The sequence below is a fragment of the Mytilus edulis genome, chromosome 5 (assembly GCF_963676685.1).
Source record: "Mytilus edulis chromosome 5, xbMytEdul2.2, whole genome shotgun sequence".
NCBI lineage: Eukaryota > Metazoa > Mollusca > Bivalvia > Mytilida > Mytilidae > Mytilus > Mytilus edulis.
This window is the reverse complement of record NC_092348.1, coordinates 5,825,526-5,846,930: the sequence shown is the minus strand read 5'-3', so window position 1 is coordinate 5,846,930 and position 21,405 is coordinate 5,825,526. Positions and strand designations below refer to the sequence as shown.

Below are 21,405 nucleotides of genomic sequence, written 5' to 3'. Positions count from 1 at the left end.
CATAAACAGGAAAAATTATATGAGTCTAAAAGATTATGTAACAATACCGATAAATAGATGGAAAACAAAACACTAAAAAGTGTTGAATATCATCGCACAAAGATGAAACATTGAACAGATGATATAAATTATACAATAATTGCAAATATATATACGAGTCTAAATTGAAAACTACGTTCAAACCTACGATTGCGTTGGATAAAAACCGCAATTTTTATACGTGTGCATGTAAAACAAATTTCGTTATAGAAGGGTCTAAAAACAGCACAAACAACATTTTGCAAAAGACCAAAAAAGTGAAAAAGTATATTCTAACAAAACGCATTTGACTAACAGGTCGAACAACTGATGTTCTTTAACCCTGCTGACTGCCATTGGCGATTGCCAAATAAAATTGATCACAAAATGTAACAAAATGGATCTTAATATAAATTTAATACTAAACAGAAAAGAAATTTAACTTTTTGCCACGATGTTATGCCACAAACATACGGTGTCAATATTTTTTTAGTACACCAGATCCGGATTTCGACAATAAATGTCTCTTCAGTGATGTTAGGAATCGAAACGGTATTTGGAAGGCCATATAAAAAGTACCCTCATTTTTAGATAAGACTCTTGAATTTTAAGAGTCAATATAGGATGAACGGATCATATAACCCGGAGGAAAAGTATGATACAAGCCCAAACGAAAAAATATAAACGAGTCTAAATTGAAAACTACGTTCAAACCTACGATTGCGTTGGATAAAAACCGCAATTTGTATACGTGTGCATATAAAACAAATTTCGTTGTATATATATACAGCACAAACAACATTTTCCAAAACACCAAAACAGTGAAGAAGTATATTTAAACAAAACGCATTTGACTAACAGGTCGAACAACTGATGTTCTTTAACACTGCTGACTGCCATTGGCGATTGCCAAATAAAATTGATCACAAGATGTAACAAAATGGATCTTAATATGAACTTAATACTAAACAGAACAGCAGGGTTAAAGAACATCAGTTGTTCGACCTGTTAGTCAAATGCGTTTTGTTTAAATATACTTCTTCACTTTTTTGGTCTTTTGGAAAATGTTGTTTGTGCTGTATATATATACAACGAAATTTGTTTTACATGCACACGTATAAAAATTGAATTTTTATCCAACGCAATCATAGGTTTGAACGTAGTTTTCAATTTAGACTCGTTTATATTTTTTCGTTTGGGCTTGTATCATATTTTCCCTCCGGTTTATATGATCCGTTCATCCTATATTGACTCTTAAAATTGAAGAGTCTATCTAAAAATGAGGGTACATTTCATATGGCCTTCCAAATACCGTTTCGATCCCTAACATCACTGAAGAGACATTTATTGTCGAAATCCGAATCTGGTGTACAAAAAAATATTAACACCTTATGTTTGTGGCATAACATCGTGGCCACAAGTTAATTGTTTTCTGTTTAGTATTAAATTCATATTAAGATCCATTTTGATACATCTTGTGATCAATTTTATTAAGCAATCGCCAATGGCAGTCAGCATGGTTAAAGAATATCAGTTGTTCGACCTGTTAGTCAAATGCATTTTGTTTAAATATCCTTCTTAACTTTTTTGGTCTTTTGGAAAATGTTGTTTGTGCTGTATTTAGACCCTTCTACAACGAAATTTGTTTTACATGCATACGTATAAAAATTACGGTTTTTATCCAACGCAATCATAGGTTTGAACGTAGTTTTCAATTTAGACTCGTTTTTATATATATATATATATATATATAAAAGTATAAATTGAAAACTACGTTCCAACGTGTGATTGTGTTGGATAAAACCTCAATGTAAAACAAATTTCGTTGTAGAGGGGTCTAAATACAGCACAAGCGACATTTTTCAAATAAAACCAAAAGAGTGAAAAAGTATATTGCAACAAAACGCATTTGACTAAAAGTTTAAACAACTGATGTTCTTAAACCCTGCTGACTGCCATTAACGATTGCCAAATACATTGATGACAAATATGTTACAAAGTGGATCTTTATATAAATTTAATACCAATCAGAAAACAATACACTTGCAGCAAAGATGGTATATATATATATAGTTTCACCTGAAGATTGTTATTTAAAACATGAAAGTATTAGTGAATTAAAACTATTCATACCGGAAACATTGGATTTATTAGTAATCTATGTATATATATACAACTCGTCTAAACATCAACTCAACAATGTTAGATCTGTAAATTTGCTTTCGCAAATTTTTTATTCTTTCCTCGCCGGGATTCGAACCCATGATACTGATATATCGTGACACCAAATCGCCTGCACTGTAGCCGTCCCGCTAGACCACACGACCACCTTGGCTTCATAAAAATGAAGTTTTCGGTGGCCGGGTGTTACCTTTCCACGTCAGTTTTAATCTAGCGTCGTACTACAGTACATGATATATAAGGCATGCAGATGTTATTCTTACAGATCAGCTTAATTATCTATAGTAAAGGATCCTACAAATTAATGTAAGATACAGTCACAGAAAATAATTATATTTATAAGTACGTCTGAGCCAGTGACAACTCTACATGGCTGTGTACATTATGCATATACAACTCGTCTTAACATCAACCTAACAATGTTAGATCTGTAAATTTGCTTTCGCAAATTTGTTTTTCTTCCCTCGCCGGGATTCGAACCCATATATATATAGAACAAGTCAAAAAGGGTACAACATCACCATTAAATAACTATAAAATGAACATATATTAGATATTTCGGAAAGCAGATATCCTTCTTCGGGAATAGCACGATGTCATTTTGTAGTGTACAGAATCATGTTACATGATCCATCGCCCTATAAGATTAATCGTTGACTATTTATTCAGTCATTATATATATATATATCATGTGTAACAAGAGTCAAAATACATAATCGTATATTTATTTAAACAATTCGTTTGCAATCACTATGTTATCGAAAACTGATAACAAACAGTATTTGAATAGAAAATGACATAACTAATTCAAAAAAGTCAACAGGTAAGTAGATAATATCATTATATCAGCTCTTACTTTTGCTCTTGCAGAATATTCAATAATCTATTAAGTTAAGTATTCCCACTTTGAAAATAAGTTCATCATGAGTACTGCAAAAAATAATCAAACAATGAAGGAATAAATACATTGACACCACGAATACTTCTACAGAAAGGTAAACACTTTCGAGTCTTTTGTAAAATAAAGGGTTTTTATCCCTATAATATAAGACATATCCTTTACACATTTTGACATGTTCATTTGGAATTAATGCTTTCATTTCATTTATAACAAAAGGTTCTCCCTGCTTTTCATCCTTTTCATACTATCCATCAGTCTAATCTCCCTCGGTATGGTTATTGGTATCAACATTCACGTTGTGGGTATTTATGAGAATGTTTTGATCTCGGCCATCTTGTATCACATAACGTAGGAGCACAACATTAGTAGAAGTAAGATCTCCACTTTCACAATATTTGCAGAATGCTGTATTTTTATTTTCTTTAGATAAACAACGCCAATGAATACTGTTAGCACGGTAAGTAGATAATCTGAAAAATAAATCGTTTGAAATCAGGAAAAGGGTTTCGTTTATGTAGTATCGTCTGATTAAAAAAACATCGCATGAAAACACTTTAAATTTCTTTATTGTTTTTTGTAATATACACTAGTGTCTTTTAAGCAAGTTTTACGCTCCCAAAATATCATTCTTATACGTAAATAAACGGTGATAGAATTACTTTTTTATATCAATTGCACGTGGTTGCTTTCCATTTATTTTTATATCAATTGCGGGTCATATATTACCATTGACATTCATCGGAGGTCATATCGATTGTTAATAAGATGACATATGAACAAAAAGACACACGAAATATTTATGCATAGTTTCGGGTCCCTGATTTTTTAATTGTGTATTTGATATTTTTTGTATTCATGAATTAAAGTCGAATCGGTGAACATGAATTTAATATTTTAAAAATCTTTACTTCATTGACCGTTACACCAATCTTTTTTTTTAACTGCTAAATTATTTAGCATTTTGCTATAGCTGTCGTCGAATGGAAGAAATGTTAATAAATTCTTAATGTTTCAAATTTTAAGATTGTGTTAGCCTCTATAAAATGCACCACACAAAAATGTTGACAGACTTTGACGGACATGAGGCATCAGTCACACATAATAATTTTACTGGTGTCCTTGATTTGACCATTCCAAATTTAAATTTGTCAAACATCGAATCGATATTAAGTTATTTGTAGTATGAAATTTAATTACGACAATGACCAGATCTGGATTATGAGGTGTTCCAAAAATACCGTTCTCAATCTATCTTTTGCATAATAAAATAAACGATTCTTTTCATATTTTTATCTTTCGTTTGGTACCCCAAAAAAAATACCAGTTCGTCCAGACAGCGTCCCCATTGGAGTCATTCTTTATAATATATGCAAATACCTCAGATAAAAAAAGTTTAACAAAATCTCCGACTCTAAAAAGATGTCAATGAAAATCAACAAAATCAAACGCTTTCAATGAACAGCGCAAATTAAAAAAAACCTGCCATATTCCTGACTTTATCCCAAAGATATTGGTAAATTTGATGGCTAGTTGAAACCCCCACTTGTGTGACCCCCACCCCCAAACACACATACAAATAGAAGTCTAACAAAAAAGATTAGAACATTTGTAGTAGTTGGTAGTGACAAAGTATTAAAAAAAAACGTTTTTGTTGTTGATGGTAAATTGAAAATGACCCGAAAGAAAGGTTGTTTTTTTACGAAGACGCAGATACAAAAGTTTTATTCCGTTTACAGTACATACAGTGTATAGTATATTTTTGTTCCTTAAAGTAAAATACATTTATAAATGAAACAGAAAATATACCAGAATCGCTTTAGTGCATAAAAAAATTAAAGAGAAGAAAATGGAATGTGCATTCGGTCAAAATGCTATATTTTAACGCATGAAATTCTCCGCTTTTGATATAAAAAGATAAAAGGAGACAATTAAAGTTTTGGCAACTATTGCATTTTATTTTTTTGGAAGAAATCTCCATGAAATATTTGAAAACTCTTTAAAAAATATAACATAATTCATATACATAAAACACAACATACGAAAAAATGCAAAAGCCATATAGTTAACAACTATGAGAGACGATACAAGCTACCTAAGAACATTTGAAAAATGTACAGTAATAAAACAATCAGATAAGATATAAAGTTTTAGCACAAAATTCCACAACAATAAAATCTGAAAATAAAAGTACAACTTTGATTTACAATAATAAGTATTGAAATAAATGTGTTCACAATTTTTCAATCCTTTGAAATCTTCATCAATGTGAATCAGCTTTCTCTTTAAAAAAATATTCGACGTCTTCAGTTTGGCCCCTTTTTTTTAACATCATATTCTTGATCTTTCTAAGCTACGAAACATCGCTAATAAATTATTCATTTGCAACTGAATAATTCGACCTCATTGAATCTGTATTCACGTTGTATTCAATGTAAGCCCTTAGCTGGAGATGGATTACGCATATATTCATTTATTAAAAGGAAAATAACGTTAGCATTGAAAGTGAAACAAGGATGAACCATTTGATTGACTTTTTACCCTATATATCTAATTGTGCGTTATCGCTATCTGTTTATATTTATATATATGTTTATATCGAGTTATAAATGAACATCTTCGGAGGTCATATTTTTGGGTAACTAGATGATATAATTACACACGAAATATTTATGCATATTATAAAGTCTATGCTTTAATAATTGTTTATTTTAGATTTGTTGTAATATGGATACACTGTTTAGTGTGTTATAAATCAAATCAGTGAACATGAATTACACAGAAAATGAACCTCAACTTAATTTGGATAAAAAATATAACTATTTCAAGGAATTCAACATGTAACAGATTATGATATTATATCAGCTTAAACTTTTGCTTATGCGGAATATTCAATAATCCGTTAATCTTTCTTTAGAATAAGTACACCATGAGTGTATCTTTGATATCTACAAAAATAATTTTAAAATACTGCATTTACCGTTACTGTTACACCAATCTTTTATCAATTGCTATTATCTTTTGCATTTTGCAAGGGTTCTCAAAAACGTGTCGATAATGGGATTTTGTGTTTATTATTAAAAAGATACCTATGCAATTAACGAATTTTTTTTTGATTTTTTTTTTTGCAGTTTAGTCCTGCAAACCGACAAAATTAATTACAGCTTCATATTTAATCGGGTAAAATCAATGTTGATTTTTTGGATGAAGGAAATCGTATTCTTCGAAGGAAAAAGTCGATGAATGATTATAAATGCTTCTAATTTGTAGATTGTATTAACGTCTACAAAAGAGGGACGAAATATACCAAAGGGACAGGCAAACTCATAAATCGAAAATAAACTGACGACGCCATGGCCAAAAATGAGAAAGACAAACAGACAACAATAGCACACACAACATAAAAAACCAAAGAATAAGCAACACGAACCCCATAAAAAAAATTTAGGGGTGATCTCAGGTGCTCCGGAAGAGTAAGCAGATCCTGCTCCACATATGGCACCCGTCGTGTTGCTTATGTTATAACAAATCCGTTAGATAGTCTAATTCGGTAGGTCATATTCATGAAAGGGAAGGGGATTGTAGTTACGACGTAAGAAACACATCCGATATCATCTGTGAAATGGTTATTAAAATACACCAGACAATTGATTAGATTTTGTTGGACTAAGTATCAGCCACACATCATATTTTTACTTGCATCCTTGATCGGAACATCACCAATTTAAATTCTCAAACATCGGAACAGTGTCCAGTCCCGATATTCTCATTATAAATTCGATTGGAATCTGTCAAATTATTATTTTTAAATCTACTGGATAATTATGACTTTGGTTCTGAGACTGCCGCTATTGTCTAACTTGAGGTAAATGGTAGAAAATGAGGCGAAGGAAGTTGTATCTCAAGTTTCGTTAATCTCAGGTTCCGGAGGATATATTAATGTGATCCTAAATTTAGATTGTCGATGGAAAGAAGATCATCAATATACCTTTACGTGAACTAATTATATATCTAGCTAAAATCAGCAATTGGTAAAACTTTTTTCGATTAGTTAGAAACATTTATTTAACACTTATTTGATGCAGATGACTTACGCATAGTTTTGAAATTTATTTTACGCAAAAGTTTGCAACGATGGTTTTAAACAATCGTTCAACACTCTTATTTTTCACACTTAGATATAAGTGGCAATTTTTTCCCGTGTATGCATATATACCACACATAACAATTTTGTTTTTATGGCAGGAGAAATTTACATGTATGTTTCACTAAGGAAATTTTATGTTGATACTATTATGAGTGATGATATCAATGCTTTCGTGGTTTGGTGAATGATGCATGTTTAGGCGATAAAATAACACAAAACATAGAAGAAAAGACATCTGTGGTCTAATAACAGTTCAAATAGAACAATATGATGCATGTATGGGAGATAAAATGACTCAGGAAATACAAGGACATCCATGGTCTGCATGGTTGAAGATAAAACATAACAATAAGAGGCATGTACAAAAATAACACAAAAATACAACCGCAAACAAAATTGTTGACAACTTATCCAGCCAAATATGTTATTGTAATGGCTATTGTAATTAAACGGATAAAAAAAGTACCAACTGTTTGTATTCACACCGAGCATAATGTGTATATATGTCTAGTTGAATATCAAAACGCCCATATTAATTTGATATATTCAGACGTCGTAACTACAATGCCCTTCCCTTTCATAAATGTGACCTAACGAATTAGAGTATTTAACGGATTTGTTATCTCATCAGCAACACGACGGGTGTCACATGTGGAGCAGGATATGCTTACCCTTCCGGAGCACTTGAAATCACCCCTAGTTTTTGATGGGGTTCGTGTTGTTTATTCTTTAGTTTTCTATGTTGTGGCATGTGTACTATTGTTTGTCTGTTTGTCTTTTTTATTTTTAACCATGGCGTTGTCAGTTTATTTTCGATTTATGAGTTTGACTGTCCTTTCTGGTATCTTTCGTCCCTCATTTATAAATGAGAGACAGACGAATTTAAAAGAAATTCAAAATCAATAGTTGAAAGCAAAGGGATAACGCTATGGCAAAACACAAAAAAAGAAGTAATAAACAGCAGTTTATAAAACACAAGACTGAGCTACAAGGATCCCACCAAAAAACAATGTTTCTTTCATATGTTAATGGGTTGTAATGATTGTAATTTTTTTCAATGTGTAAACGTAAACGACGGCAGAAAATGGGGGATTTCAAACGATATTAGATTCACTTTCTGTAGAACTTAAATTGAAAAATCAAACAATTTATTATAAAATGAAATACATTGTTAATGGTTATATTCCAGTTGATTAAGCGTTTAATTATATATTAATAGAAATTTGTTTTAATTATATCAATATAACATGGCAAAGCTAATTCATTTTCTCGAAAAGAATAGAACCTTCATGCTGAAATAAAGTGAATCCTTTATTTAGTTATTGTTTACTAATGAAACGGTAGCTGATAACGAACCGTATGTGAATAACTTGAACCTATCAACTTGAAAATATATAACAGTAAAGTAGATGATGACAGTAAATCACCTTTAACTGTAACTCGTCTTTCAAAATTTCATACCAAGTACAACATGATGAGTGCAACCATTCGCAAACAATGAAAAAATAAAGACAATGAAACAAATAATACTCATATGGAAAGTTAAAATCTTTGAGTCTTTTGTAAAAATAGAGTGTTCTAATCCCTATCATTATAAGACATCTCCTTTACTTATTTAATTTATTCATTTGGCATCAATGCTTTCATTTCCTTCTTAGCTTCTTCCTGCTTTTTATTTTTTCCATCAGTCTTAGCAATATCTCCTATGGTATTTTTATTGGTATTAATGTTCATGTTTGGACTATGAACGACAAGGGTTTGTCTTTGGCCATCTTGCGTCACATGCTCTAGTGCTACACCATCTCCCGTATTGCAAAAATTGCAGAATACTGGATTTTTACATTTCCTAAGATAAACAACGACAATGTATAAAACTACCAGTAAAATGATGAATATTAACACTGCAACAACGTAAGGTAGATAATTCCTTGTCCCTGAAATATAAAGTTTATGAAATCAAGAAAAGAATTTAGTTCATGTAGCTTGATAACACATTCAATTTATATTTGAATATACACTGGTATCTTTAATTCACGTTTTACGTTATTTATATCTTACAAACCTTAACTGGATACACCACTTTTGAGTTTGACCTTCACTGGAAAAAACACTCGTTAATTATGCGCGCCTTTATGACGTCATTTACCTGATAGAGGGGATCACATGTATCCCTGCACTATTAACGTTCATCAAGCATCTTGGTGATCTTCATTGTGCAGGATAAACTAGAAATAATGTTTGTTCTGCAGGATCTTAGTCACATTTCTCTAATGAATTCCCTAATGACAGCAGTGCTGATGGTCAATTAGGAGAATTCAATTTGCAAAATAATTTGTGCAATATATTCTCATAGTTTTTCCAACCACTCGCTCAATATTGGAACGGAAGTGATTTTCTCACTTGAGCCGGGATAATGAAAATCTGTTTATCGCTATTTTATCAAGGACGTTAGAAATTATCAGCCAGCAAGATCAAAGGAAAAATTGTAAAATAGCGTAAACTTAGTTTTTATTGAACAATCAATGCATTATACGATATTTCTGAGTTTTTAGAGAACTTTTTGTGAAATTGGAGGGATTTTTTTATTACCTCGAAAGGCTGCATCTCAGAGGTTTTTTTTCGGGGTATTCTAAATTATCAAAATTAATTTTACTTCGTATTCTGAAAATTTAACGTATGTGAGAATGTCATAGCTTCGGAACATGCCATAATACACATTAATTTTGGCAGAGGAATTGAAGAAGATATTACCATAAGCGCCTACCTGAAATGTATTATGTATATGTTTGTTTTGTCTAATGTGAAGTGTAAAGTCTTTAGTGAGGTCGTGTTTTTAAATCTTTGTGTTGGGTTTTGTATATTGTTGTTTGTCAGTTTCTTGTTTTTTCTTTTGACCATGTTGTTGTTTGTATTTCGATTTTAGCGTTTTAAATTCGGACATTTTTCTTCATTCTAAGAACATTTGGTTGCAAAATTCTGGGTAATTTCCTCTTTTGAAAGTTTAAAGACTGGTTCCAACATATGAACCGAATTATCTCTATGTTTAATTCAGAATTATGCATGTGCATCATCATAGAACAATTTCAAATACGGAAGTGATAATCTGAAAACGTTCTACTTCGGACCGCTTGGTCAAAGTTGATAGCGACTTATTGTAAATGGAACACACTTTGAAAATGCATTGATTACAGTTCAAAATGGGACAGCCCTTACAAACTATACTCGATTGAGTTAGAAGCGTAACAACGGATTAATATCATATACTAATGTTTCAATGGTATATTTAGAAAAGCAAAATTTTAGTACTAGAAAAATGAAGTCGGTGTAAAGCAGAAGCAATAAAAAATGAAATAAGAACTATGAATACTGATAATTATTTGAATTGATAAAGATCCTTTCCGTCGAGAAGTGAGACAGTCTAACTGTTATATATCAAAAAGTGAGTATTATAGAAGCAGTTTACACTTTTTGACATTTTTCCAAAATGGTCGAACCATACGATAAAGCACTTTAAGTAAACACAGAAATACAACCAGTAATGTATAAAAAGCAAAGAAAAAAATCACAAGCAAAGAACTATTCTAAAGAAAGAAATAAGATAAAATGAACCATTATAGTCAAAAATACGACTTACAAATGAGTACTGCAGCTCCGAAAAAAGATATACTAATTCCAACCCGAATTCCGCTACAAACTTACTCAAAAGCAAAGAAAAACGCGTGTTATCATAGTAGATGTGATATGGTACATCGAATTTCACTAAATGGACAATGCCACTGATTTTTTAAAGATTTTAAATGGTTGAAATACAATTGAAAATTAAAAAAATAAGTCATTTGTTCCTATTTCTTGTTTAAAATATTTATGATTGAATTCTTTAAAGTTGATGATATTAAAATGCACTGAAAATTGGTGACAAAATTCTTTAAGGTGGTACCCAACACCTTAACCAAAATTAATTTGGCTCGTTTCATTTTCTTAAAATTTTGACACAGTATTTACTTTGACCCTTTGACAAAAATATGAAAATTAAAAAAAAAAAATAACCGTTAAATCAGATAATTGAACTGGTTATATAGCAGTTTGACAAAAACTTATTTTGATCATTGAGAAGCTTAATATTCCCTTAACAACACAACGTCATTAAAACGTTCTGTTGATTTTACAGAGTTATCTCCCTGTAGTGTTATGTACCACCTTAAATCATCAAATCTCAAATTTTAAATCCATAGACTTTTCCTCTTAAAAACATCTGTGGTTTATACACAAATTTCCGTTTTAATGACGTAAGCTAATAGTAGGGTCATCGTTTTCGTTTTTACGGTATATATCATAGTAGTGATCTTGGTGAGGCAAAACCATAAAGAGTTAAAATAAGCGTAACGTTATGTCGTTATTGGCCAGGAAACATTTTTTTTGGCTTTCTACTATCAACTATAGGTAACCGATTGGTCAATTAGAATGTGTTGTTTTTTTTTCTTATTTTATGTACTTTATATACACCTGTTTTAAAAGAATACATTCTAAATATATATCAAACAATAAAAGGGAAAAATGTATTATTTTTTCGATTTTCAGATATACTTCAGGAATCAAGCTGTATGCAAAAATTAATCCAAATCTGTGACATAGCCCTTTAAGTTTTCATTGACCGGAGGGAACTCCTCGGTAATCATTGCTTCCATCGTGACGCGTTGTGGATGAGACATAGGAATACAGGGTGTTCGGTCTTTTAAGTGTTCTCACGAGTGTAATTCTTACTAGACTTTTATCAAATTTAAATCTTAGATTTATATAGGCAGTGTTTTGGACAAGTTTGAAAATCGATGCAGACCACCTATCTTTTATCTTTAAAAGAGTTCCTTGGAAAGTAGTATTTGGGAACTTTCATTGTAATCGGTCTTGTGTACAATTATTGATAGATTTTTATATAACCAATATCAAAAGTTTATGTCATCAATATGTCAGAAAAGTTCGAACATCAGTGCATATCAAATGCCAAAATCAAAAAAACGCTCTCACCAATACAATTGTCATCAAATTGTTATCGAACTTGTATTTAAAAATTTATATCAGCAATTTGTTGAACACACAGGGGACATTAAAGATCATTAAAACTCTGTTTTCTTTCAAAAAGAAAACGCCACTAATGGTTTCACTCATAATGAAGGCGAAGTAAATCATTCATTGTTAAATGCTTAAAATTCACATGAAAATCGAGTAGACATCCGAGCATTTTAACAATTTATCACTTTCATAATTTTTATTTTTTTTGTAAAAGGATGTCCTTAATTATACATTTTTTTACATACCAAGTTATCTACAGTTAACAGTTTCTTGATTTCTCTTATGGTTGTGGTTTGTTATCTATGAACGAGTGTGATACGAAAAAGTGCGTTAATTTGATTGTCTTGTCCATTATAATGAGGCAATATAACGACATTTTCATTGGTTCTTCGTAAGGTAATTCAAATAACTAGACGATTTACATTTCGTTCATGGCAATGGACATTTTTGATTTCTTCAATAATATACAAAACACTCACACTTTTTCACCTACAAACCTTCTTTTTGTCAAATTTTATGACATTCTGAAGTGTCAGAAATGTTTTAAAATGTCAAATGTTAAGGTTTTACTACTGAAAGGGTCATATGACGCTATACTAGTGTATGAAAAAGATCATCGATTCCCTGAATTTTTTAATTAAAACCAAAAAGAGTGTTGACATTCATGTATAGCATTTCAAAGTGTATGGAAAACCATGTACTATGAAAATTAGAGGGCAAAAAACTGACTTTTCATTGGACGAGAAGGGGTGAGTATATTCTAATATTATATTAAAATTAAATAACTGAGTTGTTATCAAACGATATCTAATTCACACTCGTTTTGAAACCTATAAGTACCTCTTAGTTTGTTTAAAGTTTGTTATATTCATGTTTGTTGGACAAATAATGCCAGTTTTGGCTTGATTTCTTTGCTAAGTATTGCATAATTGATATAAACCCTGATTAGTGTGCTTCAAGGTAAGGAAATATGATTTCTCACGTTTCGTTTTTGGTAAAGGGGGAAGTTACGGTACAAGTGTATAGTCTACGTCACTCGGTGTAAGACCCGTGACTGATTGTATAACGGGATTTTTACCCAGATACTATTACTTTCCAACCCGCTGCAAACAGGGCAACACTATATTATTCTTACCAGTTTCTGCTGTATTATCTACAATAAAAAAAAATCTCAATCAATTTTATAACTAGAGGCTCTAAAGAGCCTGTGTCGCTCACCTTGGTCTATGTGAATATTAAACAAAGGAAGCAGATGGATTCATGAAAAAATTGTGTTTTGGTGATGGTGATGTGTTTGTACATCTTACTATACTGAACATTCTTGCTGATTACAATTATCTCTATCTATAATGAACTTGCACCAGTAGTTTCAGTGGAAAATGTTAGTAAAAATTTACAAATTTTATGAAAGTTGTTAAAAATTGACTATAAAGGACAATAACTTCTTAAGGGGGTCAATTGACCATTTCGGTCATGTTGACTTATTTGTAAATCTTACTTTGCTGAACATTACTGCTGTTAACATTTTATTTATATCTATAATAATATTACCGATAATAACCAAAAACAGCAAAATTTCTTTAAAAATACCAATTCAGGGGCATCAACCCAACAACGGGTTGTTCGATTTATCTGAAGATTTCAGGGCAGATAGATCTTGACCTGATAAACAATTTTACCCCTTGTCAGATTGCTCTAAATGCTATGGTTTTTGGGTTATCAGCCAAAATCTGCATTTTACCCCTATGTTCTATTTTTAGCCGTGGCGGCCATCTTGGTTGGTTGGCCGGGTCAACGGACATATTTTTTAAACTAAATCCCCCAATGATGATTGTGGCCAAGTTTTGATTAATTTGGTCAAGTAGTTTCAGAGGAGAAGATTTTTGTAAAAGATTACTAAAATTTACGAAAAATGGTTAAAAATTTACTATATGAGGACAATAACTCCTAAATGGGTCAACTGACCATTTCGGTCATGTTGACTTATTTGTAAATTCTACTTTGCTGAACATTACTCCTGTTAACAGTTTATCTCTATCTATAATAATATTCAAGATAATAACCAAAAACAGTAAAATTTCCTTAAAATTACCAATTCAGGGCAGCAACCCAACAACGGGTTGTCCGATTCATCTGAAAATTTCAGAGCAGATAGATAAAAACAAAAAGAGTGTTGACCGTTAGAGAAATGGGTTAAACACCTCCATTCAATTTAATTCAATTATTTATTGACCAAATGTTTTACAACATGTAGATACATGTATAATCAATATAAACGAAATATGAATACAAAAACTCAAACTCGTGTAGATTGGATATCGCTTGGTATCAACTCTCATTATAGTGTTTCCCCCTTAAATTTGCATAGTACATGGCTTTCCATGCACTATAAAATGCTTAACATGAATGACTTTTTATTGTAGATTAGTTATGAAAGTGAATTCTTAATAACAATCCCCTGAGGCATTTTCCTTGAGATTTTTTCATACATTCTGTAACAGGTCGAGAACTCTAGATTTCTTTACGTCAGAATATATTTGCATAGTAATTTCCCAAACACAAGGCCAATACGGCCTTGAAAAACAGACCAATCGACTCAATGAGCTACAATGCATTGTGGGCTACTACGAGTTTACTGCAACCGGAATACACGTGGAATTAGTGGAAGAACTGTCAACTAATATAGTGTCTGGGATTCTCAAAATATATGTTTTTGTTCTGCGAATGTGATTTTTGTAAAATATATAACATAATCTTCAATTTAGATGCTCAGATTAAAAAAGTATTGTTTACGGGCTTCGCTATTCGACTTTCTTTTTCGCCTTGTTAAAAGTTGTTGAACAGGTTTTTCACCATTGGTATGCATTGTACCTGTGCAATTATTTTACGACCTGAAACAGTGAAATTTCAGATGAAATTTTTTGAGCTCTTTTAAACCTGTATAATGTCATTCCAAAATCATTTCTGCCTAGAAAAACACGAAAACTTTCATTGAAACGTTTCTTTCTGTACTGGATGTGTAAAATTTTTATCAGGTCCTGAACTGAAAGTAAAAACATTATAATATTCAGTATGCTAAAAATAAGTGTTATGAAAGCGACAGGGCGGATCCAGTCATTTTAAAAAGGAGGGTCCTAAACCAAGATAAAAGGGAGTGGGGGTTCCAACTACATGTCACCATTCTGGCAAATGCATTGATCGTTCAAAAAAGGGGGGTCCAACCCCCGACCCCCCCCCCCTTTTTGGATCCGCCACTGAGCGGGTACGGTATATAGCTTAATACATTTTGTATAACTTCGTCCATCGATAAAGTCCATTTGTTGCTAGTTTTATCACAAAATATACCTCAGAGGTTTTTTTATCGTTCGGCTGCTGTCATGTTGACGTATGTGAAATATCTCCAATATTTAAAGCTCATGGATCACAGTGGGTGCCACAATACCTATTATTTTAATTCTAAAACGTGCTTTGTATATAGAAATGAGAAGATGCGGTATGAGTACCAAATGAGACATCTTTCCAAAAAAGACACAATCTAGTAAAGTAAGCAGTCATAGGTTCAGTGCCGAAAAGTACGCTATAATTAACCCCAAAATTAATTTTGTAAAACAATCCAAACAAAACAAATAAACAAACAAAAAAATATAAGAAGAATTAAATTCAAATATAAAATATACAAGTTAAACTATGCCTGTATATATTGTTTAAAGATGTCAATCTTATTTTCAAAGCTTGTATAAACAACTATACACACAAAGCAAGCAAGCCAACCAAAGTTTTACTTTGCAAGCATTAGGAAATCAGCTGTAATGGTTTTATTTATTTTGCTAAATGTCCGAGCCCGTTTAAGGGACGACATCAAAAATTCAATGAAGGATAAGAACCTTTATTCGCATAGTTTTTTCACTGACCCCAACACCCCCTCTCTAAACTTTATTTGGGAAAAATTGATTGACCAATATGTATTTATATAAAATTGATTTTTGATCGATAAAACTTGCAGCACTTTCAACACCCCCCCCCCCCCCCCCAAAAAAAAACAAAAAACTCTTCGATTTAAGTTTTTTATCCTACATCGATCTTTTTATGTCGTCCTTTAAAAACGAAAACAAAATGAAACTACAGTTGGTGACTTCACTACCTTCAAAACAAAGGGAACAGTTTGGAAGTCTCGCATACTGAAATGTGACAAAAATAAATACTTGTAGATTTTGTTAACACTGCCATGTATGTAAATATTTCTTCGCCTTTTTACGAACACAAAATTCAAGGATCACACATTTGCCTTTAATTATCTATACGGAAATTGCTGTACTCGTGAATATTAGCACCGACTGTTATCGACGGCTTACTTTACACTAGTAAGTTTGTCTTATGGGTAATGTTTTTCGCTGTTGTTTCGTTACTGTAGGGTGGACAAATACATGAAATCTCCGTGCCATCATCAAATATATTAATGGCTATATATCGGGTAATTCAAACCCTTTTTTCTTCGCATAGAAACAACTCTTCGTTAATCTGAGCATGGAAGGAATTATACTTTGTATCACGAACTATAAATGAGGATACACAAAATGAAAAACTAAGCGAAACTGTGAATCCCGTATTGCATGAAAAAATGTGTTGTGATTGTAAACGCGTAGTAGTCCATCATGCATTGTTACTCATTTAGTGGATTGGTCAAAAACCTAGGTAAAAATAAATTGCGTCACATGTAAATAAACAATTACATGTGAGAGAACATAAGTATGCTAATTTATGCATTTCCATATAAGGTAGTGGTCCCGACCTGTGTAATGTTATATCCCAGCTCCTTTGTACTAACAGAGGTGATCTGAGCCTGATCGCCCCTACAGATCACCTCAGTTTGAGTTTCTTTGTTATGCATGCTTTCCTTTGTTCTGCATCATTTTGGCGGGAATGTCAAATCCACTATAAAACTTATAATCAATTAAACGGAAAAGACTATCTTTCAAAATTCACGTAGAAAAAAATCCAATGTATATGCTGGGATTCAAGACCTGTAGCATACCAAGCCACGACACTTACCACTTCACCAGGAAGACTCGATACGAACTAACAGTAATTTAACATTCTTAAAAGGAACAAAATATTTTTATAAGCGGGGCGAGTTGACAGACCTTTATTTAGTGGGATTTTTAAAACCTTTTCGTTAATAAGTGAGTTGTCAGACTGATTGTTCAATTTGATTTTACACTTCTTCAAAAGTGGGGCGAGTCGGTAAACAAGAGTGGGGCGATTTTTTTTATAAAGTGTCGATATAGTATAGGCCGATTGGCAAGTGGGGCGAGTTGACATTGTTTGATATCTACTCATCGTGTTCGGGGGTCATAAAGGGTATACATCATATAGTAATATATAAAGTATATTATAATGGTTGTGTGGCGTTCTAAACTAGATTTTATGAATTATAAATAGTTTTTCGTCTAATCTAAAACAGCTGGGATGTAAAATAGTTATCCCACTCGGACTTGGTGTGTCAGTGTTAGATCACCCTCTGGCCTCCGGCCATCGGGGTGATCTTAAACTGACACACCGCGTCCTTGTGGGATAACTATTAAGTACACATATAAAGAATAAATACAAAAATGAAATGGGGGTAAAGATGTAGGTAAATAATATTTATTTTATTTATATACCTGACATTTGAGTGATTTTTTTTTCTTTCAAGAAAAGAATGCCAGACTGCGGAAATACCAGTATAAAGCAAGGATTTGTTTTCGAAAAACACAATACATGTACATTTATCAATAAAAAGCGAGCATCTAATGTTGAATGGTCTGAATTGAAATGTGTATACAGTGAGTTTTATGAATATTTGAATTCAGACCATTCAACATTAAATGCTTACTTTTTTTTGATAAATTTAAATGTATTGTGTTTCTCCGAAAACAATCCTTTGCTTTATATATCAGCAGTCTGGCATTGTGTTTGAAAGAAAAAGAAAATAATTCCCTCAAATGTAAGGTATATAAATTAAATCAATATCATTTTATTTGTCCTTACCAATTTTATTTTTTGGTTATTTTATATATGTGTACCATGTGAAAATGCATGGAATTTTGCAAAATTCAAAATGTTTTTATTTTAATCTTTGCTATTTCATCTTTAATCAGTAGGCTATTTTCTTAAAGAAAATGCCTTAGGGGATTGTACACTTCGTCAGTGCAGCTATTAAGAGTTCACTTTCATAATTAACTGACAATGAAAAGTCATTCATGTATAGCATTTCATAGTGCATGGAAAACCATGTACTATGAAAATTAGAGGGCAAAAAACTGACTTTTCATTGGACGAGAAGGGGTGAGTATATTCTATTATTATACCTTTCATATATTTTAAACAATTCTATTGGGTGAAACGTTATCACGTGACATGGAATAATTCAGTTGTTTTTTTATTCAATTGCAAGGAAGGATGAATAACCCTAAAAATTTCCACCAGCGGTGAATAACCCTATTATTCACCGGCGAATAACCTTTAGGAGATAACTGTATTGTATTTTAAGCTCCGACGGCATCAATTGGGGATTTGATGGTTGCAAATTAAGTTTACTGGCGACGCGTTAGCGGAGACAGTAAACGGGTATTTGCGACCATCCAATCCAAAATTGATGCCGTCGGAGCTTAAAATACAATATTGTTATCTCCATTCTAATGAAACTGACAGAAAACAACGTTAAAACATGTATTTAAAATCTGTCATATGTCGTCTGCGCTTGCGCGTACGTCCCATAGCATCAATTGTCAATTGATGCCATGTAAGAAAGTGACGTTATCCAATCAAAATGAACGTTACAAACGTTGTTGCATTAGAATTTGAGTTTGTTGATTTGTACTTGAGTTATCTCCCATGAAAATGACGTCATAGACGTAAATAAACAAAATGGCAGCGTTCACGTTAACTGGAAGCTCATTGACAGAGAGACGAGGAAATAAGGCATTGGACATGAATAGAGTGCCAGCAGCTGATGATAGCTCTTATAGAGTAACGGTCCTTTTTAGGGCCATCAATATTTTACAAAAAGATTCTACCTTTGTTGTACATTCTAGAAATTCTAGAGCACAAATGTATTTTCAAACGTCAGTTTGTCTTTGATTTTGTTATGTAAAAAATATATTGAAAGTTTTCGAAAGGCCTTTCCACTGTTAGTTCGGTATTATAAAACAATTGTGGCCCGTTGAAAAGGTGAATATCCAAAATTGTCAACCCTTAAAAGTTATTTCACTTCGGGCTGCGCCCTCAGTGAAATAACCTTCTCGTGTTGACAATTTTGGATATTCACCTTTTCAACGGGCCATAATTGTATAATATTATATTAAAATTAAATAACTGAGTTGTTATCAAACGATATCTAATTCACACTCGTTATGAAACCTATAAGTACCTCTTAGTTTGTTTAAAGTTTGTTATATTTATGTTTGTTGGACAAATAATGCCAGTTTTGGCTTGATTTCTTTGCTAAGTATTGCATAATTGATATTAACCCTGATTAGTGTGCTTCAAGGTAAGGAAATATGATTTTTCATGTTTCGTTTTTGGTAAAGGGGGAAGTTACGGTACAAGTGTATAGTCTACGTCACTCGGTGTAAGACCCGTGACTGATTGTATAACGGGATTTTTACCCAGATACTATTACTTTCCAACCCGCTGCAAACAGGGCAACACTATATTATTCTTACCAGTTTCTGCTGTATTATCTACAATAAAAAAAAATCTTAATCAATTATATAAAAAAGGAAAAAGTTATAAATTTAAACATTAAAGGGGCGATTACTACGTGAATCAACCAAAATGTATCAATTTGTTGAAATAGCTTTTTCATTCTTGCACTGTTTCAGATGAAATGGTAGATTTAAAAAAGTATGTCATCTCTATCACGTATTTGATTCAAGAGAAGGCCATCACTACAACAAATCTTAGATCATAACCTTGTGGTATTTTGCTCTTTTTTAAGATTTGATGTACGGTTAGTGCTGATCAGTTGAACAAACTGGTTTTTATTGTTTGTTCGTATTATTTGCTTGCACCACTGTGAAAGGTTTGTGGGGTTCAGCCTTTTAAACTTTACTGAACAGAAAAATCCATAATGAATAAATGAAACAGTAAAAAATCATAACAGATATATAAAACAAGTATTTGCTCCTGGATTAGGACTGGTGCTTAAAAGTGCAGTGGGTTAAAACGTTTTAACATGCGCCAGCCTTCACTCAAACCTTAGACAATAGTGTAATCACAGCATAAAATAAACACTATAAAATATTCAACTCATCAAAAAGACATTTAAACAAAAACAAGCAAACACACACTGAACGTATAAGTTTGATCAATGACACAATATAAATACTTCATCAACACGTAGGTGCCAATGTAACATAGGCGTTACATGCATTCAAAATTATGTCAACAGGTCAAATGAACACGAAAAAAAGATTTGAGGGTATAACCTGTTACTGAAAGCTAGTTTAAAGCCGAAACCAATTAAAAATAAAATATCATGCATCAGAAACTAATATCAATTAGAACACATCCAAAGGATTCGTGTTTTAACGCCTTGGACAGTCAAAGAAGACTTGTGCAATGTCAGAATTAAAGTATTGATCATCAGTAGAATCGTTAGGATTTACACTTCTAAAATATACATGAATCATGATATAATATAGATAAACCAATCTCTAAAAAAAATAAAAGCTGATGTTTATGACCCAAGACCACAATTAATGACCCCACTATGATATAGTTCTCTTTGATTGAAGTGTATTTTTTCTTTCTTTTTTTTATTTGCCTTTATAATTTATTTTCTAGTTTGTATTGGGTTGAAATGAAAAAAGAGAGGCAAATAATAATTTTGGGATGTTGTATTTAAACTGTTAAATCATTTTGATATGGAAAGAGTGATTAGGCCAAGTGCAAAAAGGTAATATTTACAGTTATCGGGACTTGTCCATAGGGTATGGGTGTGTATTGGCTAAATATGTAAGATTCTCGAGGACAATCTTTCTGAATGTTGGATATATATTTGGACTATACATTACAAACACAAAAGATTTGACAAAAAAACTTTTTTTTTCAT

The 21,405-nt window shown here is 32.0% G+C and overlaps 1 protein-coding gene across 1 annotated transcript in view; it reads right to left on the bottom strand.

Annotated features, from left to right (window-relative positions):
• Positions 1-5,894: 5,894 nt before the first annotated feature.
• LOC139522672 (uncharacterized) overlaps positions 5,895-21,405 on the bottom strand; it is a 74,319-nt gene continuing 58,808 nt past the window's right edge. Inside the window, exons 7-9 of the mRNA XM_071316140.1 lie at positions 20,015-20,032; positions 13,447-13,464; positions 5,895-9,178 (exon numbers count right to left, since the gene is read on the bottom strand). Of these exons, the coding sequence (XP_071172241.1) occupies positions 8,865-9,178; positions 13,447-13,464; positions 20,015-20,032 (350 nt within the window). The 3' untranslated portion in view covers positions 5,895-8,864. The remainder of the gene's footprint in view (positions 9,179-13,446; positions 13,465-20,014; positions 20,033-21,405) is intronic.